Consider the following 27,600-nt stretch of genomic DNA (forward strand, 5'->3'; position numbering starts at 1 on the left):
AGATTATATAACAATGAATGCAACAAAATAATAATACAAAGTTGAAATAAACCCAATGGTCAAAGTCTTCTTTCTCCTTCACTTAAGTCATATTCTGTATGTTAAACTAAAGGCTGAATGTCTATTCAACTAAATTATCAATATTTATACTACTACTTATTTTAAAACGCAATTAATTGTTAATTAAACACTATGTTAAAAATAAGTAAAAGAATCCTAAAATCTAAGTGTTTTTTTAAAATAGGAAAGATACAGAGTATTTCTATATGTGATGACTGAAGTGGGTTATATCAATTACAGATGTTCTCATTCTCATCTGTAACTAATTAATCTGTAATTCTGAATAAGAAAACTAAATTCAAATTCCTAGTTCTTTATAAGTTATCAGAAAAACTATCAAACACATGTAGCTATTGTAAAAGTTTTTAAAAATCAATAAACCTATAAAAAATACCAAAAATTAGGTATAATGATACTAAACAATAATTATAACAGTAATATATCTACCTCAAGAAGGCCTGACAAGTATTTTGTACAAATGGAGAATGGCTCAGTTACAGTAGAATGAGAACTCCATCCTGGGACTGCTGTGATATGAACCATTCCTTGTAACGTTCTCTCCAGGGAAGGTAGTCCATAAAAATGAGGTGCATCTGTTACTCTCAGGCATTGTAGCAGTTTCAAAGCCAGCTGTGTCTTGAAAACATAAATAAGTTCCAAGAACTTCCTATGTATACAAGAGGGGAAAAAAATCAACTACAACACAGGTGTAAGTCAATTTAATGGGCTATTTTATTAGCTGTACGGACTTACTTGTTACTCATTGTTATCATAAAAGTAAAAAACGATGTCAGAAAATATTCCTTTCATAAAACAAATGTCCTTAAGTAAAACAGTAAACTATAATTGGAGGGTAGAACATATAGTTAAAAAAAAGGAATAATTATATTAGAAAAAGTAATCAGTATTACCACTAAATATAATGATAGAAAGAGTGAAATAGTAAATATTATGCCTTGGACTTTAAAAACTTGAACTCTTGAGGATTAACCCCCCTCTCCCAATCATGTTATTCATTTTAAAAATTATCTCTATTTAGTTGAAAAAAGAGACATATAGTGATGTCCTCTTAGAAATTTTTTTTAAATTTAGTGCTTTAATAAAGGTTAACACCATTATGAGCAACGTACCAGTACAAAACAAATTTTCTGGAAGTTGAAAACTACTAAGAAGATGAAAGAGTAAGTAAAAGGAAACCTAGGGTGAAGCTCTTCCTCAAGTACCCCAAATACCAAGAACACTCAAATTCAACAGTTCAAGAAGAGGAAAACTGAAAGAGCTTACTACAAAGCAAATTTTACAGGTAAAAAACAAAACTAAACTAAATACCAGCTCATCAGCCTACCACCCCTATTGTTCTCACCCTCATTTCAACCCCCTCTCCCATAGCCTATGACTGCACTAGATGGCAGTGCTTAATGCAATTTTAGGCACAAAATTTTTTAGTTAATTTTGGAGTCCCTGAGGCCTGCAATCTAAGTGTCATGCTTGACTCATCAGTCCCTCTCATCTTGCTCCCACCTCTCATGTATCCAATCTGTTGTCAACACCTGTTGACTTCACATTTGCGACATCTCTCTAATACACTCCCTTCTCTCTTCTAATATTGCCACCAGCCATGCAGTTTCTCAACTCCCTATGCCTAAATTGTCACAATAGCCTACTTGGTTCTTCTTTCAAGTCTCTCCTCACTCTAGTCCATCCTCCATTCAGCCACCAAAGTGATTTTCCTAAGACCTGACCCTATTACCACACAAACACACAGACATAGACACACACACACACACACACAACAAACTCCAGTAACTCCATATCACTTCCAGGATCAATTACAAAATTATAATTCCTCAGTTTGGCATTCAAAGCCCTTCATAACCTAGCCTCCTCACCCACCTTTCCAGTTTTTTAATACCTTCTCCTCCCTCTCAACCCCCCAAATCTCTTCAATCCAGTGACACTGGCCTCCTGGCTGTTCCTCACATAAGACATTCTATCTCTCAACTTAAGGCATATTCACTGGCTATCTCCAAGCCTAGAATGCTCTGCTTCCTTATCTCACTCTCCTGGATTCCTTGACTTCTGCAAAGTCCCAGCTTAAATCTCACCTTTTACAGGAAGCCTCTTGATTCTAGTACTTCATTTTTGTTGCTTATTTCCTATTTATCCTGCATGTAGCTTGTTTGTAAGTTGTCTCTCCCATTGGATTGTGAATTTTTTGAAGGAAGCATCTCTCTTATCTTTCTTTGTATCCCCAGTGCTTAATACAGGGCTTGGCAGATAACACATGCTTACTACTGACATGGGGGAAATCACTTTAGCTGTCTGGGCCTCAGTTTCCTTGTCTGTAAAATAAGTTGGCCTGTTAAGGTTTCTTTCAGAACTAAATCTATATTACTACGATTATGTGATAACCTATTTTTAAAGAGGGGCAGAGGAAAAGAAAGAAATCCAAGAACAAAATTTGTATCTCCAAAAGAGATTTAATAAAGGATATCCTTTAGGGCCAGTCTGAGATGTGTGGGGCCGTCTAGAATGGCATGCTTTAGACATCTAAATCTGTGCCCAAATTGGGGAAAGACAGAAAAGTTCTCCAGTTTCTTCTTTATCCTCCTCCTTTTCCCCTTTACTTCTCCTCCTTCTCCTTCTCCTCCTTTAGAAAGGCTTCTCCGCTCTCTCTTTTTCACAAGAAAAACATTCCCTCTCTGGTGATGGCTCTCCTTTTGGGAGGGTTCCAAAATGATTGCTGGATAACAGGATGCTATCTATTACTTGTACCTCCAAATATACACTTTGGGATCTTTGAGTATAATAAGTGGTCAAGGAGCATGACAGTATGAGATTAGAATGTTTCCTGATTTGTTTAATGTCAGCTAACAAGGTGGTTGTAGAGGGTCTTATCTACGATACCAGGTGCTATGAGGTGGTTTGGTCCTAGGTAAACATTTAACTATGAAGTCACTGTTGAGGAAAAAAGAGGGAAATTTTCTCAGCTCCTTTTAGAGGCAAAAGTAGAAGAAAGCAAGAAACAATTAACATTTACAGGATACTAGTCAATTAAAATAGGCAAGAATCTTTTAAGGGAGTCTGCTTTTCAAATTGCTGGTGAGTGCTCGAGAATGACACTGGGTTGGTCACTTGGAATAAAGATCCAAAGCCTTATGGAATCTATATAAGGTTTTTCTCTTGGGTTTCTAGATAGGAATGCTAGCTCAGATTCTGTAAGGGAGGGGGCATAATCTTCTAATAAAGATCCTAACAAGTAGGGGGGGAAGGGGTTTTCATTACAAATATAAATGTGTGTACGCATTTATATACTTTATAAGCAAGCAATATCAATTCATTTACACTTGCAGAGAGAAGGATAACATTTGCAGCTAGAGAATTTGAAGAGGCACAGGAGTTCTGGGCCTTAACAAAGAAAATAACTGGCTATGAGTAACACTTAAAGCAAGGATACCATGGAGGGGTAGGGGGAAATCAACCCAGTGACTTACAAATAAAATTTGACTAAGGAGGACAAATGAACTAACATTGAGAGAAAGGAGGAATCTAAATGAATAAATACTTCCCAATAAGGGAAACTGAGTCAAAATCCCATTAGAAATGAGGTATTTCAAGAAATCCTACAAAGGCTCTTAAAATAACAATGGAGCAGAAAATGCAGAAATAAGGAGGTGGAACAAAATATAGTATGTTTTAGGGGACTAAATAAAGCAGAAGTTGCAAATGTCTCTAGGAATAACATGAGAAACTGCAAAATATTTTTCTAAAATGCCCTATTCTACCAGTCTAGTTATTCCTGTTAAAAAATGAAATGTGGTTACTCTGTCATCACTTGTTCTTGATGAAGCTATGGTGACTTTCGTTTCTTCCTGTTTCTCTAAGTTTTCACACATGCCCATAATTACATTTTAAAATTTTGCCTAGAACCAAAGTCAAGCTCACTGATCCAGTCTAGAGCTTGTATACCTCCTGATTTGAAAACTGGGACAATATTTGCCCTTGCCTAAGACATGAAATGTTGTTCCTTGACTCTAGGATCTTTTTATAAAGATCTCCAATAGTGACTCAAGAATTATACATTCTTTCAGTTGTGACTTAAATTCACTAAGTGTGATGGTTGTTATCTTTTTAGCTCCTAAAACTTTAGTTTCAACTTCCTATTAATCATTTTTGTTCTCTTCTTCTTGAAACAGCAGTTCAACCCTCTCACAATTATCCAGTATTATTACCCCAGTAGACCCTAAGCAACAATTCTATCCCTTCTTTAATACTCCTACTACTCCTAACAAAACTAATAAAACTTGTTTTTATTGTTTTAAACTCTCATTGCCAACCTCAGTTCAGTCTGAGAATCTACTCCTGACACTATTATAAGAGAATGCTACTTTTTTGTATTCATCCTCAGCCACTTGTCTTTTCTTCCACTTTTTAAAATAAGTCTTTTAAAAAATATGAATTTCTCAAATCCCCCATGCTACAATACAGGCCTCTTCAGGCAGTTCTTTACATCAAGATAATTTCAGCTCCCCTTTTCAGTATTTCATTCTTCTTATCTTCCTATCCCTACTGTACCAAATTCCTCTTCAAAGTATTTAAGACATTCTTCTAAAACCTAGGGTGCAGGCTAACTCTCTTCTCTTTAACCACGAACTCTATAATGGAACAGTGACTTGTCCTCCAATTTTTCTGTATTTTCTTCTTCAATAGCCTATTCTTGTTTAGAATCAAATCCACAATAGCAGTCCCTTTTTCCCTCATAGCTTCCCCTGCTTTATGAAAGATGTAATTACCATTAAGGCAACTCCCAAATTCATCAGTTACTCTGCTTTCGACAGAAAGACTGCAACAGCAGATGTCTGGACAAATTAAGGCCCCAACTGGTACCATATCAGATTGTCATGCTTTCCAGGTGGTCTATAGTATACACTCTCTAAAATATCACTTCCTTCGATGATCATCACCCAAATGTTCTCCATTAAGCTTCTCTACTACAGCTCTTAGATTTCCTAGACATCTTCTAAATATAAAGTGCTACTAAACCCCACCTCCTACCCTCACTCTTAAGTATTCTGTTCCTTCTGATTGAGGTATATCTTTCAAGTGCTATAGTCTAGTCATGAGAAATATACATACACACACACACACACACACACACACACACATAAATATGTGCATACATCTATATACATATATATATGTATATATATATATATATATATACATATATATATATATATATATATATATATATATATGTATATGGGGGAGATGTATGTACATATGTATATATCCTACCATGCCTCAGGTCAAATTTTTCTCCTAGCATTAAGATTTCTAGTTCACTATTAATTACTTACAAATTATGTATTTCTATAATGATATCTAAAACCATAGATTTTATCTCTCTTTGATACTGTTACTAAAGGGTTACTAAACATTCCTATTGTTTCTTTTCCTATATTGTACCTGATAGTCATGAGGGCATCAGATTTGTCAGATCTATGCAGGCCATTTTCTTTGTACTGCTAGCTCTCTCTTTTCAGTTTAAAGGCCTCTTGATTACACTGTCAAGATCCTGAACAAACACATTTTTAATAACTTTTATTATATGTACTCAATCCCTAAGAGTCCATCATTACTGTATTTGAAGACATGATCCAAAATTCCAAATTTTATTGTCCCAGACACAATTTTTTCAGAACATTGTATTCACCTCCCAAATCTGCCTAATTTTTCTGAATTTCTTACTTTCATTCAGTAGTTATAATGGAAAAAAAATTATTTTTTTTAAGTAGGACTTTATTAGGATGTCTTAGCAACGTTTTTAGTTTTCTTCTAGTAGCACCATTTGTGTCAAGAATCATTTGGCAAGGTGACAGTTAGGTGGTGCAGTGGATAGAGCACCGGCCCTGGATTCAGATAACACTTACTAAAAAATAAATAAATAAAATAAGAAACATTTGGCAAATTAAGGGAGGTTCTTTGTCACATCCTTGAAAAAAGAGAGCCAATTTTTTCCCCTACTTACATCACATCAACAAAAGCTGACTAGGTATACCTGAGTAGATAGTGACCAACCACCATCATAATCTCTTCTTGTCTAACCATTCATGGATGATTGTTTACCTGATTATACCTTTGAATAAACATCACTATTCCTTGGAGCACAAGAAGCCACAACCTGCAGAGATGGTCCACCTTCTTAATGGAGACCTCATATATCAAATAGCTCCAAATGTTCAACAGGTCTTCTCCTATGTCACGTGACATAGGTAAGAACTCTCCTCAGTTTCCACATCCTTTTTCATGTTTCTTCCACGAAGCACTTTTGCCCTTTCTAGGAAAACTCCATTTTCCCAGTTCATTTGGAGAATAGAAATCAATCTCTAAAGCCCTTTCATTTAATTTCTTCCTCTAAGTGAAAGACAACTTTGTATTTCCTGATTTTTTTTTTACTTCCTACTAAGAGAAACACAAACATAATATGTACTCAGCAGGTCATTAAGTTTTTTCTTTGGCCTAAATACTTCCTTGAAACACAGTCCATAGTCTTTTGTCTTCTTTATAATAATAAAGTCCTTTGCCTTCTTTATATTAACTTCTTTGGCTAATCCACACGCCAGACTGCTGAGGCAAATTGCTTATTTGTGAAACAGAAGATATCAACCTAATGAGATCTATGAATATTTTAACTGGCCATAAATCTCCAAATATCTATACCTTCCACTTCCATAGAACCTAGGTTCTTTAAATCTACTGTGGGGACAAGGTTTAATTTATTTAACATTCAAAACATGAGGACACAGATGAAATGCAATTTATTAAATAAGATCTATTCATCTCATTTCACCTTGTCATTGATCTTTATATATTACTTCTGTTCTTCTCAGGAGGCTATGCTCTCACAAAAATCACCATACTCTATACATTACCATTTCTTTCTTCCTATAAAAAACAAAATCCCCCAACAACTGTCAAGAGATAAATCTGGGAAAGAAAACAAGGGCTCTAATTGTTATTTAAATATCTAATAATGCTAACATTATACTTCTGGTTGAATAAACAAAACAGAAGCTCATGACAGGAAATATCTAGGTTCATTCTTTTTTGCTATCATTATGTAACAATTTACAATAATTATTTAACTGTGAAGCCAAGCGGTTGGTTGTTGTTCTTTGTTCTTGAAGAGGACCAAAATGGAATCATTATGTTGGGATCAAGGTAATATGTTCGACTGTGGCTCATCAGACCAGTATGAGCTCATATGGCTCTACCTCAGCTCAGGCACAAATAGTACATATGAACATTTGGAGTGAAGCTGTCTCTAAAAACAGGCAAAAATGGTAAAATAGTACGAGTGAAGTCCTTTGATTCAGGCATAAATTAGATTTAAGTGAGATAGAATTGCTCAGTAGTTCACCTCACTCTCTCTTCCACAGTCATCAAATTCCAGTGGCAAGATAAAAGTTAGGATGACTAGTGACAGTTCAGGATGCAGTGGATGACCAGCGTCTTTAATGTTTAACCAAGCTTTAAGTGCTCCACAGCATGTGCTTTAGCTGCCTCCATGGCCATTGGAACAAATTGTTCTCATCTGCCCATTCTGCCAGGGGGAGTCTTCACATGCTTGGGGTAGACATCATCCTAACTCACCAACAGGTTTGAGACCCCTCAGTTACCCTCAACCTGGTTTAGCTTGTCTGAGGAAACAGTAAAACCAAGTACATCTTGAGGGAAGACAAAGAATATTTACATTAATAAATGCCTTTTAGTGACATTGCTAATTGCTCAAGACAACTGGGAAATAGTTAGAATCACAGATTCTAAAATATAAAGGAAATGTAAATGTAAATGTAAAATAATCTCCTAAAATGAGGATACTGGACTGATGATTTAGAAGGTTTCATCTAGCTCTAAGTCTACATTACAAAATCTTTTCACATATATGCCATCTCTTTGGCATAATATGACCAAAACAACCATACCAATGGAATTTTTTCCCTCAACTTGAAAGATTGCAATGCCTTAAATGACAAACCTCATTACTAAAGCTCTAAGAATATGAATGCATCTTTAAATACAGACATCCTGATCTGTTACATCCGTGATTATGAGTACTTACCGGTCTGTTACATCCATGAATATGAGTAGTAAGTTATTAAAGAAAGTCATCAGCTCCTTTCGTAGTCGTTGTCTGACAGTGGTTTGAGTGTCAGCTGCTTCTTCTTGCTCTTGAGTTTCTGACTGCCCAAGAAGCTCTAAAAGTGGATTTGGATTCTAAAAGTAAAATTTTTGAAAAGGACATTTAAAACAATAATTGGTCTTTGATATTATATACTCAACAACAATTACTTTTCATGTTTGCAGAAACAACGAAGTTAAGTAAACACATACAAAGACTAACTGCATAACAGCTAAAAGTTTTATGTCAACAGTGTTTTTAGTTTAAATGTTGCTTAAAATTTCCTCTTCTATGATACCAATATAATACTAAATACTAAAATTGCCTAAACAATTTCATAGAATTACTAACACTTTGGTATTCTGAAATACTATTAGTTACACTATCGTTATAAAAACAAGATATTAAACATGCTATGAAGTCTCAGTGCATTATGTCATGATCTGAATAAATGAATAAAATAAATACCATATTTCTTATTAGCCAAAACAGAGAGATGGGAAGAAGCATGCACATAGCCGTTCAGTCACTTTTCAGTCACATCCAACACTTTGTGACTACATTTGGGCTTTTCTTGGCAAAGATACTGGAATGGTTTGGTATTTTCTTCTCCAGTTCATTTGACAGGTAAAGAAACTGAGGCAAACAAGGTTAAGTGACTTGCCCAGGATTGCACATAGTTAGTAAGCATCTGAGGGCAGATTTGAACTCAGGAAGATTAATCTTCTTGAGTCCAGGCCTGGTATTTTGTCCACTGTGCCACTTAGCTGCCCATGTACATTGTTAAAAGGCAAAATGCAGGCCATGAATGTGGCATAGTGAAAAACACACTGGTTTGACTGTTATAAGACCTTAGTTTACTCCTAGCTCTGCTACTAATTGGTACAACTCTGGGCAAATGACTTACCCTCTTTGGGCTCCAGTTTCCTCATTTGTTTTTTAAAAAATGGCTTAAAATGGCTTGGACTAGACAAACTCTAAGGTTCCATTCAATTCTAAAACTTCAAAATTTTGTGTACATATGAAATCCTATTTGTAATAAGATACATTCCTGGGGTTTCCTTTAAGAAAAAAAGGGGGGGAAGAGGGAAAAACACTAGCTTCCTTTTAATATTTCTGCTAAATGTATTATGATTTCATTGGTAAAGGGAATCCCCTCTAATGAGGAAACTTCCCATGCCAATGAACATCTGTACCTGTTCTGCAACTTATAGTCTGGGGCTCTAAGAAGCTAGTGACCTGTCCACGGTCATATACCCAGTATGTCTCAGAAGTAGGACCTAAAAACTAGGTCCTCCCGACTCCAAATCTGGCTCTGTATCTACTTAACATTAATAACAACATTCATAAAATATTTTAAGAGACAGATGATAGAAAGGCCATGTTCCCAAAAAAGATGGAAAAAGTATGGAATTAAGGACACAAGTAGAGGGGTTACTAAAGATTAGGGCCACCTTTTCTTGAAATATAGGAGTGAAAGTGTAGGGAATGGAAAAATGATGGATGATACTTAGAGCACTTGAGGTCTCTAACTGGAAAGGAATCAGAGCTCAAGACAGGCTCCTATTCTCTTGAATATGAGGCAGTCTGCTCAGGAGGAGGAATGCATCATGTAGATCGTTTTAATAAAGAAGAGAAGTTTTTGAACAGATTTAGGAGTGCAACAGAAAATCAACAGTGAAAAGTAGAAACATTCAGGGCACTCATAAGGGACCATTTGAGATAAGATGACATAAATTTGTAGTAGACTTAGTCAACACTATTGTGTGACTCCCCCTAGTGGTACAGAGCAGCATACAAGTTGTAGAAGACAAGGTCTGGGGTAACTGAGGGTTGAAGTTTTGAAAGATATTTTCTTGTTGCAATATGAAAAGTGGTAGAGGAATTTGAAGACAGTGGAAAATTGAATTGATATGATCACCGACAGGATCTTAGAATATAATAAGAGAAGCATAGTGTTTAAAAGAAAGGTTGCAGCCTTGCTGTTTTCTGCTCCAGTCAGACCACATCTGTGGTCTTATGTTCAATTCTCACCCATATATAAGCCAGTAAGTATCCACAAGAGAGCAACTAGTGCGGTAAAAGCCTTCAAAATCACACTTTGAGTATTTGTTGAAGTAAACAGCATTTACCCGAGAGAAGAGAAAACATATAATGGATACGATAGCTGTCTTCAAGAATTTTACAGGTTGCCAAATGAAAGAAGGATTATTCTTGTTCTGCTTGGTCCCAGAGGGTGGAAAAAATGATTAGTGGGTAGGTCTTTGCATCCCCAACACCTCACACAGTGACCAGTACATAGTAGATGTTTAATGAGGTTTGTTGATTGAATGAAAGTACAAAGAAAGATTTCAGCATGTTGGGAAAATATTCATAATAATCAGTTATTCAAAAGTGGAATAGATTGCCACGGCAGGTCCCCCCCACTGCAAATATTGAAACAATGGCAATTTGACCAATTGTTGAGCACCACTGAAAAGGATATTTTTCCTCAGTTTGGGGTTGGATTTAGATAGCATGTGATAGCCCTTTCAATTCTGGGATTTTCTTGACATGTATCCCAATTATTCTGATGAAGAGGATTTAAGATAAAGAGGAATTAAGAAGCCTCCTGATGAGGGTAAAAGAGGAGGGTGTAAAAGCTAGCTTGAAGCTTAACATCAAAAAAAACCAAACAAACAAAAAACAAACCAAAAAAAAAAAACCTAAGCTCTTGGCAACTGGTCCCCTCACTTCCTGGCAAACAGAGGGAGAAAAAATGGAAGCAGTGTCAGATTTTATATTCTTGGGCTCAAAGATCACTGCAAATGACAACTGTTAAGTCATGAAATTAAAATCGCTTGCTCTTTGGAAGGAAAGCTATGGTAAATCTGGACAGAATACTAAAAAACAAAGACATCACCTTGCTGACAAAGGTGAATATAGTCAAAGCTATGGTTTTTACAGTAGTATAGTATGGCTTTGACAGTTGGACTACACAGAAAGCTGAGCCCCACAGAATCAATGCTTTTTGAACTGTGGTGCTAGAGAAGACTTTTGTGAGTCCCTTGGACAGCAAGGATAGCAAATCAGTCAAACTTAACAAAATTAATTCAGGCTATATACACTGGAAGGTCAAAACCTAAAACTAAAGCTTAAGTACTTTGGCTGCATAATGAAAAGACTAATGTCAGGAAAGACTGAAAGGAAAAGGGGATGGAAGAGAATGAGATGGACAGATCTCACAGTGGCATACTGCCATTACCTTAAAATATCTATTGCTTATGCTTTGTACCTAGAAGGACTGCTTTTTAAAATGAGATTTTTAAGTTTTTAACATAGCTAAAATTTGTATGTTAAAATTCAGATTAAATGAGCCTTAGGAGTATTACTTATAAGAAAACAGAATGAATTACTTTTTCTCAAGTACAGTGCAAAGGAGGCAACAGATTAATCTAACTGGTGCCTAGTGATCACAAGTGTCTACTCACTCCTGAAGTCTTTGTCTTTGCACATTAGTATTCAATTCTAATTTAAATCACCTATGTGTCATTATTTTTTCACCGCTGACTTCAAAAACACAGTGATTTCTATAATGATGGCTCATTTTCTTTATGCACACACTACTTTTCCTCTTCATATCCAATTTCATACTCATCGATGAACAAGAGAATTAGAATATGCAATGTCCTCAGTGAACTGAGTGAAAATAAAGCCTAAAAAAGTCAGCTGAGAGGTAAATATTTTGCAATTCTATGTAATATCAAAGGGAAAAGAAGCAACATTTTTACAATTAAAATATTTGGAACAATTTTGAACAGTCATTTAAATACACTACTAGAAGATTCAAAACGTTCAGCTATCGGGGCAGCTAGATGGCACAGTGGATAGAGCACCAGCCCTGGAGTCAGGAGGCCCTGAGTTCAAATCCATCCTCAGACACTTAACAGTTGTGTGACCCTGAGCAAGTCACTTAATCCCAATTGCCTCATCAAAAAGCAAAACAAAGAAAAAATGTCCAGCTATTGTTAAATATGATAAACATCTGAATACAAACAGTAATTTAAATAAAACAGGTAAATTCTGGATTAAGTACTTGGCACAGTGTCTGGCACAAAAAATGCATGTTGATTCACTGATATTATTCATGTTTCACTGTATCATGTCCAGCACCTGCCAAATCTCTTCTTGGAAAAATATTTATGCTATATAGATAAAGCTTCTGTCTCACCTAAAGACGTTAGGACTCTTTATTTTTTATTTTTTTCACTGTTCTTTTCTATGCTGACTGCACTGAATTAACTTAGTATTATACTATATGTTGATATAATTTCAAGGGTCTTATTAAATTCTTCTTGGACTTTCTCTAGCTCATCCTGTGCAACAGATGTTGAATGCATAAAAGAGAATTATCTTTATAGACATCTTTTGTTTATGCTCTTCATGAGCAATATAAGATAGTTATTATTAAAAGTAGAAATAATAATGATAAAACAACTCATGCTTTAAAAAGGCTTATAAAGTGTTTCACAAGTACTTTATTTTATCCTCCCAAACACACAGGAAGGTAAGTCCTGTTACTATCTCCATTTTACATATAAGGAAACTGAGGCAGGCAGCGGTTAAGTGACTTCTCCAGCTTTACACAGCTAGTAAGTAACTGAGGCTGGTTTTGAATTCAAATCTTCTTGACTCCTCAGTTCTCTATATACTCTACTACCATAAAATAATGTTTTATGCTGCCTTTGAAACATGATAAAACCAATCTGGCCAATACCTTTTTTTGACTGTACAAAAAACTCCTACGATCATTCTTTCCATTTGACTGAAACATCTTCTGGTTGTATTTATAATGAAAATTTCAATATTGTTATGATTCAGCTCCTCAAATAATAGATGAACTGGACTATCGCTGAACAAAGACCTTGTACTTAAGAGTACCAATAGTTAAGTTAATGTTTACTGAAGTCTAAAAATTGGTCTTAACACCTTCTATCATCTTTTACCCCTTTCTGTCATTAACACTGAAGAAAGGAGACTACAGATGAATGAAGTCCACTTTGTTATTTCTGTTTGTTTCCTGGATTGCTATACCTAAATAATTCATCAATCATTGGCTAAACTATTGCTGCTGAATCTCTGTTATTTAGCTAAGTTGATCCTCTGGCAAAAAACAAAGCCTACTGCCAGGACCATAATCAAAGTATCAAAAAACCAAGAGAAATAAAGTTATCTTAGGGTAGCTTTGAAGTAATTCAAAATAAATATGTTAAATGGAATTTTATTTTAAAAGTTAAAATATAATGGTGATAACAAAATTTTATTTTACTATGGTAAAAATTTCCTAAAAATGCATTTTTACAATGTATTTTGTCTCTCAAATTGTGCATATGTGGTCAAATTTACTCAAAAGTTCCTTATATTTCTCTACTATATATGTATACTATATATATATAGTAGATATAAAATTAATATTTTTATGTAGAAAAAAATAAACTTTTAAACATTTCATAAACTATCCAAATCACTGGATTAATTACGTTTAAATGGAAATCTACCTCTTCAGTAAATAAAAGAAGACTACAGGGAACAAAAAGAGACATTATTTTCTTAAAATTGCATTTCTTTATACATGATATTTTGAAAGAACAATAGCTCCTTAGGCTGTCAGTTTTTTGTGCTTACTTTGAGTGTTTTTGTAGGCTCCTTAGTATATAGATCTTAGGGTTACAGGGTAATAAATTTAGAGCTGGAAGGAACCTTAAAGTACTTAAAGCTAAAATGTCTGTAGGGGTAAATGCTGTTATCTTCTATAACAAGAACCAAAACCTAAGCTCCCATCCTAGTCTTCCTGTGAACTATTTTCGTAACTCTCTTATTCCTCTACTCTTGTAGATTCTATTTGCACCTCAGTAAGATATCAGCATATAAATACACTAAACAGTTTTATTGTTAAAAAGAGCTGATGACATTCACAAAGCACTTCAAGTCTTGCAAAGTACTTGATATACATTATTATACTCATGTGGCTCACAAAAGGGCTACAAGTAACTACAGATTTCATTACACATTTTTGAAAGAGGTCAAATTTGGCTTCAGACACTAGCTGTGTGACCCTGGCCCAGTCAATCAACCTCTATGTGTCTCACTTGCCTCATCTATAAAATAAGGATTATTTTCTATTCTTAGGTGCTATTATTACAGCACCTAACTTCCCAAGGTTGTTAAGGATGAAATGGGATAATATTCGTAAAGTGCTTTACAAACCTTAAAGCACTACATAAATGCTGGCTATTATTAGGAGTACTAAGTATCGGAGGTGGGATGCAAACTTATGTTTCTCCTGACTGTAAATAATTCATTATGCTTCTTCCTAATTTTCTATAAGCACGGGGGCTAGTATATAGAGAATCCTTAAAAATTTATTTATTTTAGAGAATGTTTCCAGTTGTAGTGGCAAAGAGAACACTGAATTCATCGTATGGGGTTCTTGTTCTATCCCTGACACTGACTAGCTATGCGACAATGAGCAAACAGTTCCCTATTTGAACCTTAGTTAATCATCTATAAAATGGGGAAAATAATACTTGTATTATCTACCTCACAGAGTTGTGGTGTAAAAAGAGATGCGTACAACTTTAAAACCCAAGATAGATAGAAGTTATTGGTATTAAACATCATTCAACATAGTTAATATCCAGTCAACAAAGAATCATTTTTATGGCCCTGATCATTAACTAGGCCACAGAATACAGCTGCATTAAGCAAAATTCCATAAACTATTCATTTTCCAGTAATACTTTAGTAGTAATTTTTAGAGATTACTTCAAACCTAAAAAAAATTATTATTTCATATACACAATCTTACATGTTTAAGAAGTATTTCCAGAATCCAATCTAGAAATTCTATAACTGGACCACTTCTATGTTCCCTCAGTAACTTATTAATAAAACACATGATATTAGCCAGAAGCTTCTCATCTTCAGGGCAAGCAGGAAGTACTTGTAGAAATCTGTAATGCAAAACACAATACAGGTTTCATTTGCTTTTTTTTTTATGTTACAAAAAATACCAAACTACCAAAAAATTGTGCACATCAATATGGAAAGATATAAAAGAAAGTAAACAGAACTAAGAAAAAGTAAACAAAACTAAAACATGCAAATGGACAACGCAACTGGAAAGAATAACAAAACAATCAAAACTTAATGCTGTGAAATTATAATGACCAAGTTTAATATCAAAGAAGAAATGTGACAATGTTCTCCTCTCCCTTCTTTCTCTAAAGAGGTAGGGAACTATAAGTATGGATCACCTACTGCAAATAATTTCAGATTTAATGTGTTGATTAGTTGTTTTTTTTTAATTTCTTCCCCATGTTATTCTTTGTAATAAGAAATGGCTCTCAGAGAATGTAAGAGAGAGATATATTAGGAAGTATGTGTGATGGAAAAACAAGATATCAATGATAGTAAACTATTCTTGAATTTTAAAAAATTGTTTGGATTTTTAAAATATTTACTGGGCTCCCTGAAAAGCATTATGAAAAAAAATACCTATTTCATGAAATTATAAAAGAAAGCTACCTAAAACTACTAGAACCAAAGGGAAAAGTGTAAAGACATAATCCACAGTTTACCCACTTAAATGAAATTCAAAATTTAACAAGCCTATACATATAAATAAAAAACTCCTAGTGCTTCAGGTAAAAGAAAAAAATATTTCAAGCCAAGAAGAAATTAATCAATTAACAAGGATTTATTAAGCATATGTTATATGACAAGTACTGACTGTGTTAGATGTATTAGGAGAAAAAAGAAAAGAAAAAAGAAACAATCCTTGCCTTAAGGAACTTGCGTAGTACCTCAGAAGGCCAGTTACCTTTTGATAACCACTGCTCTAACACCATGGTTCTAACATTTCTGTGGTTTTAAATTACTACAGGAAGAAAACTTAGGACAATATATTCAACATATAGTAATGGCTTTACTCTTCAAAATTTTTCTTGGGATTGGTAATATTTCAAATTTATGTAAGAACCTAAACATATTTAACCATACATATTTAACAGCCTAACTAGAAATCGAAGATGCTATACAAAGTTATCCTTAGAAAACCTCAACACTAGCATTGTTAATCCTACTATTCTGCTAAACAATTTGGAATGATGCTCCCAAAGATACTAAACTGTGTATACCCTGTTATATCAATAGCCCAAAGAGATTGAAGAAAGAGTAAAAGGACCCATATGTACAAAAGTATTTACAGCAGCTTTTTGTAATGGCAAAGAACTAGAAAATGAGGTGGTACACATCAACTGGTGAATGGCCTTACAAATTATAGCATATGGATGTAATAGAATGCTATTGTGCTATAAGAAGTACTGAAAGTGACTTTTTCAGGGAAACCTGGAAAGACTTCTACGAAGTAATGAGTGAAGTGAGGAGACCCAGCAGAACAATTTATATAATAAAAACATTATAAACACAAAAAACTGGAAAGACTTGAGAACTCAGTACAATGACCAATGATTCCAGAGGACTTGAGATAAAACATACAACCTATTCTAGACAGACAGATGATGAACTCAAGGTGAAGAATGAAATATATTTGTTGGACATGGTCAATGCAAAAATTTGTTTTGCTTGACTGTATATTTTACCCAATTTAATTATCCATTCACCAATTAGTGGGCATATACTTTGTTCTTTGCTACTATGAAAAATGCTGCTGAAAACACATTTTTTGTGTTATATATACTGGGCTACATGCCTTGTAGTAGAGTCTCTGAGTCCTAGAATAGACTTTAGTAACTTTCTTAGCATAATTCCAAGTGGTTTTCCAGAATGGTTGGACCAATGAACAGTTTAACCAGGGTATATGGCGGGGGCGGGAAAGGGGAGGTGTTTGAAGGGGAGGAATTGTTGGGAAGAAGAAAACAGAATTGAGAGAAACTGTTTGTTCATTGAAAATTTTAATTTAATTCTTTAAAATACAATATTCTTAGATTTCTTTACTTAGGATCATTAGGTTTCATCTAGTACAACCCTCACCTTTTGCAGATGAGGCAACTGATACCCAGAGAAGCTAAGTGACTTGCCCAAAGTCATTAAGTGGAAAAGTAGGATAAATTCAAATCCAATTTTTAAAAAAATTTAAAACCACATTTTACCATATACACTTGCAGAGTAAGATAAACAATGAAAGCTCCTTACTTGACTTTTTAAATATGGACATCAGACACCAGTTAGACTTACTAAAAATTATGACCTATGGCCCCTTCTGTATCAAAAGGGAGTGTCACATCCTAATCATTCCACAGAATTTAGACTAGTAAAAGAAACAAACTACTTTTTCATGAGTAACTTTACAAAACAGACCTATCAATATAATACATACTTATAATTACTCATCTTATTTATATGGTATACAGGATAGTGAAATTTGATCCATGTATCCCATATTAATGACAAATTAATTTCTATTATTAGATGCTAAGTCCAAGTAGAAGAAATGAACAAAATTATCAAAAGCTAATAAATAGCTTTTTTAAAAAGTTCAAAAATATAGGGCAGCTAGGTGGTACAGTGGATAGAGCACTGGCCCTGGAGTCAGGAGCACCTGAGTTCAAATCCGGCCTCAGACACTTGACACTTATTAGCTCTGTGACCCTGGGCAAGTCACTTAACCCCATTGCCCAGACAAAAAAAAAAGTTCAACAATATCACAAAACTGCAAAACTTCCAAGTTGAAAGGAACCACAATAGCCATCTAATCCAACACTTAACTGAAACAGAATGCCTATAAAGTTATCTAAGAAGTGGTTACCCAGCTTCTCTTTGAAAACCTACAGTGAAGAGAAGTTCACTGACCCATTCCTGTTTTGGATAGTGCTGTCATTTCCTTTCATCATGCCCAAATTTACTTCTTTGTTCCTATTTCTGCCTATGTTGTGCCAAGCCAAACAAATCTAATCCGTATTCTACACAATAATCCTTCAAACACTTGAAGGAACCTATAACATAACCCCTCTAAGTCTTTCCTTCTCAAGAATAAACATCCCCAGTACATTGAAACAATATTCATAAGGTTCAAGTTCATGAATTGGAGATCTTTCATCGCCTTAGGTGCCCTTCTTTGGATACTTCCCTGATTACTGATGTCCTTCCTTAAATGAGATATAACTCTGACCGACCAAGGAAGAGTAAAATGAAAATAGCAGTTCTTTATGCCAGGATACATTGCCTCTCCTAAAGCAGCCTAGGATTGCATTTACTTTTTGAGAGGTACTACAGCACACTGTTGATCGATATCGAGCTTGAAGTCCAGTAAAACTACCAAATTATCTTTTGAATAAATCATTGTCTAACCAAGTCTCCCAAATCTTGTCATAATAATAGCTATCATTTTTATAGCACTAGGATTGCAAAGTACTTTATAACAACCTCATAAGATGGCAACAACCCAGTGAAGTATTGCTACTATTATCCCCCATTTTACAGATGAGGAAACTGATTTATCTTACTTACAATGTTTACCTTACTCCACATGCACATATGATAAAATGTGCTTTTAAATAGTTTTCATATTAAATTAAACATTTTTGTATTTGGTGTTAGGAGACATAAATTCAAATCTCACTCTTATACTTACTATAAGCTTGGGCAAGTAATTTAACTTCTATGGACATTAGTTTCCTCAGCTGAGAAAAACTAAGTTATTTGTTCAAGGTCACAAAGTTATTAAATGTTTTAAGTCACCCTGACTCCAAGTACACTTCTCTATCACTTCATATCATGAGTCTTTGAAATCTGCTGTCCCAAAAATCTAGGGTACACATCCAACTATTTCTAGTTTTCTTCTATTCAAAAGGCTGAGTGGCCACTTCTCCACAAAGTTCCCTTTTCTACATCAGCAGCCAGTTCCATCCCTGTGGTTTAAAATTAGATTTACCTTAATTGGTTCCTTCACATTCTGAAGAATGAAATTTTCATTAAAGCAAGTCAAGAAAGTATTTGCTCTACTCTGGGCAGAAAGAATACTAGCAGACATTTAAATAACTGAAGTCTCTCATTTCTGCTATATATGGCGCACATATGAAAGGAACCTATACCATACTCCTTCTAAGTCTTTCCTTCTCAGGTGCCTGGCTTATGATCTATTTCCCAGATTCATTTATTTCCTTTTGTTGTCTAAATGGTCTATAGTAGTATCTAATAACAAGATCACCTCTGTTTCTAACTCTACTGACCTATACCCAAATGCTTCCACAAAGCTTGCCCCCTTCTGGTTGCCAGATTTCCTCATGAATATATCTTCTTAAGGGGCAGCTAGATGGCACGTGGATAGGATGCCAGGCCTGGAGTCAGACTCATCTTCTTGAGTTCAACTCTGGCCTCAGTCATTTACTGTGTGACCCTGAGAAAGTCTGTTTACCTCAGTTTCCTCATCTGTAAAATCAGCCGGAGAAGGAAATGGCAAACCACTGCAGTATCTTTATCAAGAAAACCCCAAATGTGATTATAAGGAGTCAGACACGAATGAAGACAACTGAACAACAAAACATCTTTTTTAATATGCAACCACTTCCTCCTCTTTATCTATCCTATAGCCTCTGAATAAGGTATCCCATAGCTATATTCAAGTCACAGGTCTTATCACATCAAGTCTTAGTGATTTCTATGGGGTCAAATTGCCAGCCAACTTACACTAGGATCTCTAGTTTACCACTGCTTAACATGAACCTTTATTTAAAGAGCAGGTAGAGTTTTGGTTTTTTTTTAAATACCAATGAAAAAGATTGTCTTTATGAGATATACACCAAGATCACGCAAGTTTTTCTTCAAAGATTCAGTGGTAAACACAAAAATAATCTGCTATGTCTTTATAACTAGAAATTTTGACTTTAAACCGACCTGTTTAATTCTTGGTGCCAAGCTGAAGTCTTTAAGACAGCACCACAAGGGCCATCAACACCCTTGAAAGAGAGTCTGTCATTAAGAAGGTATAAGCTCATTCTAGTGACAGCAGCCTTGACTCCCTCATGGCCTTCAGCTTGAATAATAGAAGAGTGACAATCTTCCAATCCACTATCTGTGTGCGTAATCTTCAGAGTAAGGATGTCCTCTGTGGATAACTTCAGTGAGTCTAAAACTCTGAAAAAAGAAAATCCACACAGAAATTAACAACAGACCATGTAAGGCATTTCTCCCTATACACCAAGAAAGAAAATTCAAATTTTATTATGTATGTAACATCTGTATTTATGAGCTTCAGTTACCTTAATTTTCTTGAGTTGACAGGCTAGCTTATAAGAAAAAGCAAAATAGCAGCTGTGTGCATAGTTTAAGGCTGTACATTAGCACTTGTGTAACATACATCTTACCCTTTCTCATAATAGCATGATGAAGTGATATTCATTTAGTTGAATAATGCTTTAAAAAAAACCACCTATTCACTTTTATTAAGGAGATCCAGACATTTACCAACACCACTCAATTTTAGATAATCCATGCACTTAAGTATTTTTTATTTAAATTTGCTAGCATTCCAGAAAAGCCAACAACACATAAAAATCAAATTTTAAAATAAATAGGGCTATCTAATGCTTTGGAACCAAGTGGAAATTAGGACCTTCTATTGAAAACAATCAACCCTGAATAACCAAGTGGTAAAAAAAACTTACTTAACCTAGAAGGAAAAAGATAATCTTAGCTCACTAAAATATGAATTGTTTTTAAGCAAGTTATAACAGCTTACTCCTGGGTTTTATTTTCAGAGTTTATCTCTTTCAGCAGGTTATCAATTCCATGACACCGTGACAAGTTCCAAGCTATTCTCAGCATATCTGTCACAGGCTTCAAGGCCAAGCAATCAGCAGATAATGGCAAAACCACATAGTGAGGGCTGACAGCATGGTGACCAGGGATATGGACTGGAAGATGGTACCTAAAGAAAATTTACATACAAAAGTTAAGCCATTTTCTGCCACCTTCTTTACCCCTTCCTTAATATTTTTAAAAAGATACATTACAGTTGCCGTACCACAAAAGGGGTGGGGAGTCTCAGGGGCTGTGATCAGTCATTTAGATTCAACCCCAATACACACACTCCTCAATGCCACATTATCATAAGTACATTTAAAGAAACAATCCCCCAAAACTTCAACATTTGAACCCAACTCAAAATCTCTGATCCAATGAATTACTATTACTGAAAAATACTACTTCTCAAGCCATATCTCAAGCAAAAACAAACAACAAGACTATTCTTCACACATTTTCTGACTTTAAGGGGAATTACTTTATACACATATTAAACCTCACAATACAAATGTAAAAGATAATTAATTTTACTATTTCAGAGATAATTCTTTTTCAAGGACATGTCAAACTGGATAGCCTTTGAGATTCCAGATTTGGTGACATATTCAAAAATAAGTAGGAGGCTTAAGTGGTTCTTATACTATCAAGAGGTTCTACAATTCCATCAGATTAGAGATCTCCCCTGTAGAAAATACATCCACCAGCTCAGAAGGCAGTCTGTGTGGGATTTAGGAAAGTCCCAGGAAGTTGCCACAGAGAAAAAGGAACATAAGCAATTTGCCTATGCTCACAAAGACAGAAAGCAGAAGAGACAGGATTGGAACACAGGTTTTCCTAACCCAAAGTTCAATACCATATATAGTATAGCAAACTGACTATTTTTACATGGTTCTTAAAGTCATACAATAATTCAAGAGCAGAATAAACATGAGAATTTAAATCTTTTGAAATCCAAACTAACCATTTATTCAGAACATGATTTAATCAATTATTTAGAAGCTAAATAATTTTGAAAATTGATTATTTTCTTTGGAAACTACCCAAGCCTACTCTTCTGTCTCACTCCTACCACCTCCACATCCAATCTGGGGCATTCTGCAGCAATTTAGGATATATAAGTAACAATTCTCACATGGAGGTGGAGGGGAGAGGGCGAAGAAAGCGAAAGAGATGATAAAAGTATGAACAAGGATAGATGCAGTGTCAGAGGAAAGAAGGATGTGTACTTGAGAGATACTGTGAAGTTATAAACGACTGAATTAATTGGAGATGGAGATGGACAGTCAGTGAGGGGTCAAGGGTGACAGGCTGAGAGTCTGGATGATTATAACATGATTAGGAACAACATTGACAAAAACAGAAAAGTTAGGAAGAGGGGATGGTTTTGGAAGAAAGAAAATAAGTTTAGTTTTAGACACTGAACTTAAGATGTCTATAGGACATCCCCTTCTAGACGTCTAATGGGTAAATAAACATTTACATAGCACTTATTATGTGCCAGGCACTGTGCTAAGAGTTTACAAATATCTCAGGTGATCCTCACAACAAACCTGTGAGGTAAACTATCATGCTCATTTTAAAGTTGAGGAAACTAAGGCAAACAACAGTTAAGTGACTTGCTCAGGGTCACACAGCTAGTAAGTGCCTGAGGCTGGATTTGAACTCAGGTCTTCCTGACTCCAGGCTCAGCACTCTATTCACTCTGCCACCTATGTGACCTGAATGAAGATACAGCAAAGGAGAAGGAAGGTGCAGTTGAACAGGCAGGCAGAAAACCAGGAGAGAGGGGTGTCAAGAAAACCTAGAGAAGACAATTGCAAGGAGAAAAGGCCAATCAAAAGTATCAAGATGCTGCAGGGAGGTCAAGAAGGATAAGAATTAAGAAAAAGGCATTAACTTTGCAATTAAGAGATTATTAGTGACTTAGGAGAAAGCAGTTTTAGATGGATGAGATTGGAAGCCAGAATGTGAAGAGGTAAGAGTCAAGACAAAAGCACTGTATTGAAGTCAGGAAGATCTGTTTCAATCCGACCTCTGATACTTACAAGCTATGTCAGTCACTTCAACCCTCTAGGCCTCCATTTCTACATCCATAAAATGAGAAGTTGGACTAGAATGCCTCTAAGGTCCCTTAGAGTTCTAAGTCTAGGATCCTATTAGCACATTGCAGGCAAGGATGAAAATTTGTAAAAAGGCAGGGGAAAGGGAGATGGAATGACTTGTATGAGGCAAGAAGAAGAAGGCAAGTTTGGTTGGACCATCACACACATGCCTGATGGAGAGTGTTGTGTATATAAGGCTGGAAAAATAGGTTGGGCCCAGATTTTGAAAGAACTTAAATGGCAAAGAGGGAAGTTTATATTTGATTCTAGAGCTAATGGGGAGTTACTAGAAGTTATTGACAAGGGTAGTGACATGGTCAAACTAGCACTCTGGGGAAATTACTTTGGTAATGGTGTAGAGAGGATGGAATGAAGAAGGAAGAGATTTGAAGCTGAGAAACCAAGTAAGAGTCAATTGCAATAGTCCAGGTGAGAAGTAATCAAGACCTGAAAACTAGGGTGGAAGTTGTGTGAATAGAGAGGAGAAAGATGTGAGAGATGCTGTGAAGGTAAATATTACAAAATATGGCAATTGATTAGATATGTAGAATGAGACAGAATAAGAAATTGAGGATAATGAATGTGGGTGACCTCAAGGAAAATTAAGAGTGTTTAGTTTGCGGGGAAAAGATAACAAGTCTTGTTTTAGACATTGTTTTGAGATTCCTAGTGTACATACAGCTGAAAATGCCTAAAAGAGAATTTGTAATGTGGACTGGACTCAAGAGAGACATTAAGGCTTGGAGAAACAACTCATTTCTCCTTCTCTCCACCAACAGTGGAGATATCTCTCCCCAAGCACCTAATTGATGAATGCCTGCCAAAACTGCTATTGAAGGACAGGCCACAGCCATGTTTCATTTCACTCAAACTCAACTCTCTGGACTTCCCCTCTTCCTTGCCAACTACCTTCCCACCCACTCCTATTTATTCTCTGGCTTCCTAACTTCTCATTAAATGCTGTCTTCCTCCATTTGAATGTAAGGTCATTGAAAGTAGGAATTATCTTGCTTTCTTGTATTTGTATCCCCAGAGATTAGCACATAGTGCTCAAAATATAGTAAGTGCTTAATAAATGTTTTATCTAAGTAACTATCTCCGTGTGTGTGTGTGTGTGTGTGTGTGTGTGTGTGTGTGTGTCTGGGAATGATCAGTTAAAAAACTTCACCACCTAGCTTCAGTCTATCTTTCCAAAATTATGCATTACTTCTTTTCATATACTCTATAGTCTAGTCAAATGGCCTTCTTCCTGTAAACCAAGTACAACATTCCAACTCAGTACCTTTGCACATATAGTCTCCTATGCTGGGAATACACTCTCTCCCCACCTTGCCTCTTAGAATTCCTAGCTTCCTTCAAACCAAGTATCATACATTACATGAGGTCTCTCCTGATTCCCCAAGATGCTAATACCCTATCACCACCAAAATTACCTTTTACTGAATAAATATTTTTTTAAATTACCTTTTATCTTTTATTTATACTCCACAGAACATGATGCCCCACACCAGCCACTCCTTGGTGTAATCCCCCTTCTGCTTTCCAGCTGGCGTGCTATCTTTCCCCCAGCAGATTGTAAGCCCTTTGAGGGAACAGATTACCTTTATTTTTCTTATTTGTAAACCTAGCGCTTCGCACAGTGCCTGTCACATAGCAGGTTCTTACTAAATGTTTACTGAATTGAATTACCTATTTTGTATCTACCTACATATGTACATGTTTTCTCCCATGACAGAATATCAACCACAGAAACTTCTGCTTCTGTCTCTTTCATGTGCAGCACAATGACTGGCACTCAGTGTTTAATATATACTTGTTGATTCTTTGATGTAGTACTTAAGGAATTCCCTCTAAAATATCCCCTATCAAATGGACATCTAGCCTTTGTTCTACAGAGAAGGAGCCCATTACTTTTTAAGGTAGCATACTCCCCTTCTGGACTTCTTAGAACTTAGAACTCCCACTGATAAGTTTTTCCTGAAACCTCCATTTTGTGGAGAGGTCCAAGTCAGCCTTCATTTCCCTCCCAGATCTATTCCTGGCTTCCAGACTTCCCCACCATGCTGCCTGCATCCTAGAACTTCCTTTAATACCTGGCACTTCATTAATCTGTAACATCCAGTCATCCTTGTGGCCTTCTCAACCTAGAACCTCTCTCTCTGAGAGGCACACCCCCTTCTCCCATTGGTGAGTTCCTCCTAGAGCCTCCATTTTGTAGAATGACTCAGGCTAATCTTCTATCCCCTCCTAACCCTCCCAGTTCCTGGCTTCAGAACTGTACCCTCCTGCCCCTGCTATTCTGTTCTTTTTTGTGCATTGCCTTCCCCCAATAAAATATAAACTCCTTAAGGGCAGACACTCTCTTTTTTGGCTTGTATTTATATCCCCAGCACTTAGAGAATATAATAAGCACTTAATACAAGCTTATTTCTTTCCTTAGGAAATTTTCCCTAAATCCTAAATCTGCCTTTCTACAATTTCCAGTCAATACTCCAAGTTTTGCACTCTAAGACCAAGTCTAATCCCTACTCTACAAGATAGCCTTTCACATACTTAAAAAAAGCTACTGTGTCATCTCTAAGTCTTTTCTTCTCTAAGCTACGTATCCCCAGTTCCTTCAACTAATCCTCACATGCCATGAATTTCATTCTTCTTACTCTCCTGATTATCTTCTTCCACATCCTGGATATATACCCCAAATTTAAAACAAAACAAAACCAGACCCCTCTATTCTTTATCTCAGGTCAAAAATCAGTTGACCTGGTATTCCACACTAGAGAACAATCAAGTATCACAAGAAGTCTCTTTTCTTCCTCTGATCATTATTGAATAACCTCTTTATTGAAAGTACTCATAAATGCATATCAACATTCCTCAGGGCAACAAGGAGCTACTTTCTCCAAGGAGGGTGAAGTTCCCCTCTCACAGGAAAATTGTCTTACTTATTCCCTAACTTTAAGTGTTCAGTGGTCTTCTTTCCCTTCCTCCTCCACCATTTATCCTCCTAGAATAGATTGTGATTGCTCTTACCTCCTCAAAGAATTTATTTCATTCCTTCAGGAAACATTTCATTCTCCCTAGCTGTTACTTTGCACTAGCAAAATCCAAATTATTGTGTACTTTTTGTAAGTTCCTGCAAAATCCCCTTGCCCTCTAAAGAACTAGATACTAAGGGAATGCCCATCACTTGGGGAATGGCTAAACAAATTATAGTATACGGATGTGATGAAATACTATTGTACTTCAGGAAATAATGCAAGGATTGGTTTCAGAAAAAAACTAGTTTGACATTATATGAAAAAAACACAGAGCTAAGTCAAGAGAACAACTCATATAATAACAACAACATTGTAAAGACAAAAAAATTTGAGACTTAAGAACTTTGATCAATGCAATGAGCAATCATGATTATGGAGGACTAAAGATGAAAAAAGCTAACAACTTCCAGACAGAGAGGTAATGGTCTGAGTGATGATATTGCGAAAGTAAAAAATCAATATAACCTACAATTAATTGGATGTGTCTAAGAAGGCAGGGGGAAAAGTCAGAAGTGACTCCAAGGTTATAAGCCTGATTACCTAGAAGCCTGTCAATATTTTTTCCTCAACTGATCCTCAGGCTTAGAATGTCCTCCTCCATTTTACAAAGAAAACTGATATTATGAAGGGAATTCATGGGAGGATGATAAGAATGGTGAAAGGTCTGTCATATGACATCAAGATTAGTTGAAGGAAATGGGTATGTAAGGAAAAGAGAAGAAATGATAGCTGTCTCCAAGTATTTGAAGTGCTATCTGTCATAAAGAAGAGAGATTAGACTTGTTCTTCTTGATTCCAAAGAACAGATCTAGGAGGAAAGGACAGAAACTGTAAAAGCATAGTTTGGCTCAATATTTTCTAAAAAATTCCTTACCAAAACTATTCAAAGAGTAGAATGGGCTGCCTCAGAAGGTATTGGACTCTCCCCCCTTAGAAGCCTTCAAGCAAAGGCTGGAGCACCACTGCTTAGTAATGTTGTTTCCCTTCAGGCATTGATAGAATTAGATGGCCACTGAACTAACTTTTACCTCAGAGGTTTTGGGGTATTTTTTTGAGTCCCTTCCCTTTTTCAAGGCCAAATTTAGTCCCACTTCCTCCACAAAACTTGTTTTGATGCTGAAAGTGATCTTTCCCGTACCAAATTTCTCAGCAAAATAAAATTATAAAGAAAATTTCCTATTCCATCTTTTCCTAATAAAATCATGTTTTACCATTAAAAAAAATCAAAGTAAAAGAAGTCCTTACCGCCTAATCACTGACACTGGCAAGATAAAGACTGGAGTTAGAGTTGATTTACTGGATATGTTATCAGACCTGTTTCACAATGGAGAAATGAAAAGTAAAAGAAAAACAAAATAAATTGTTTTGTAATATTTTTTCAATTCTTCATCAGCATAAGTTATACAGTCTC

The 27,600-nt window shown here is 35.6% G+C and overlaps 1 protein-coding gene across 1 annotated transcript in view; it reads right to left on the minus strand.

The window, feature by feature from the left end:
• RTTN (rotatin) overlaps positions 1-27,600 on the minus strand; it is a 206,622-nt gene that overhangs the window by 110,577 nt on the left and 68,445 nt on the right. Inside the window, 6 exon segments of the mRNA XM_020985627.2 lie at positions 508-727; positions 8,186-8,340; positions 15,093-15,237; positions 20,141-20,380; positions 20,985-21,173; positions 27,435-27,503. Coding sequence (XP_020841286.1) covers positions 508-727; positions 8,186-8,340; positions 15,093-15,237; positions 20,141-20,380; positions 20,985-21,173; positions 27,435-27,503 — 1,018 coding nt within the window.

The sequence above is a fragment of the Phascolarctos cinereus genome, unplaced genomic scaffold (genome assembly GCF_003287225.1).
Source record: "Phascolarctos cinereus isolate Bilbo 61053 unplaced genomic scaffold, phaCin_HiC Scaffold_4;HRSCAF=312, whole genome shotgun sequence".
NCBI lineage: Eukaryota > Metazoa > Chordata > Mammalia > Diprotodontia > Phascolarctidae > Phascolarctos > Phascolarctos cinereus.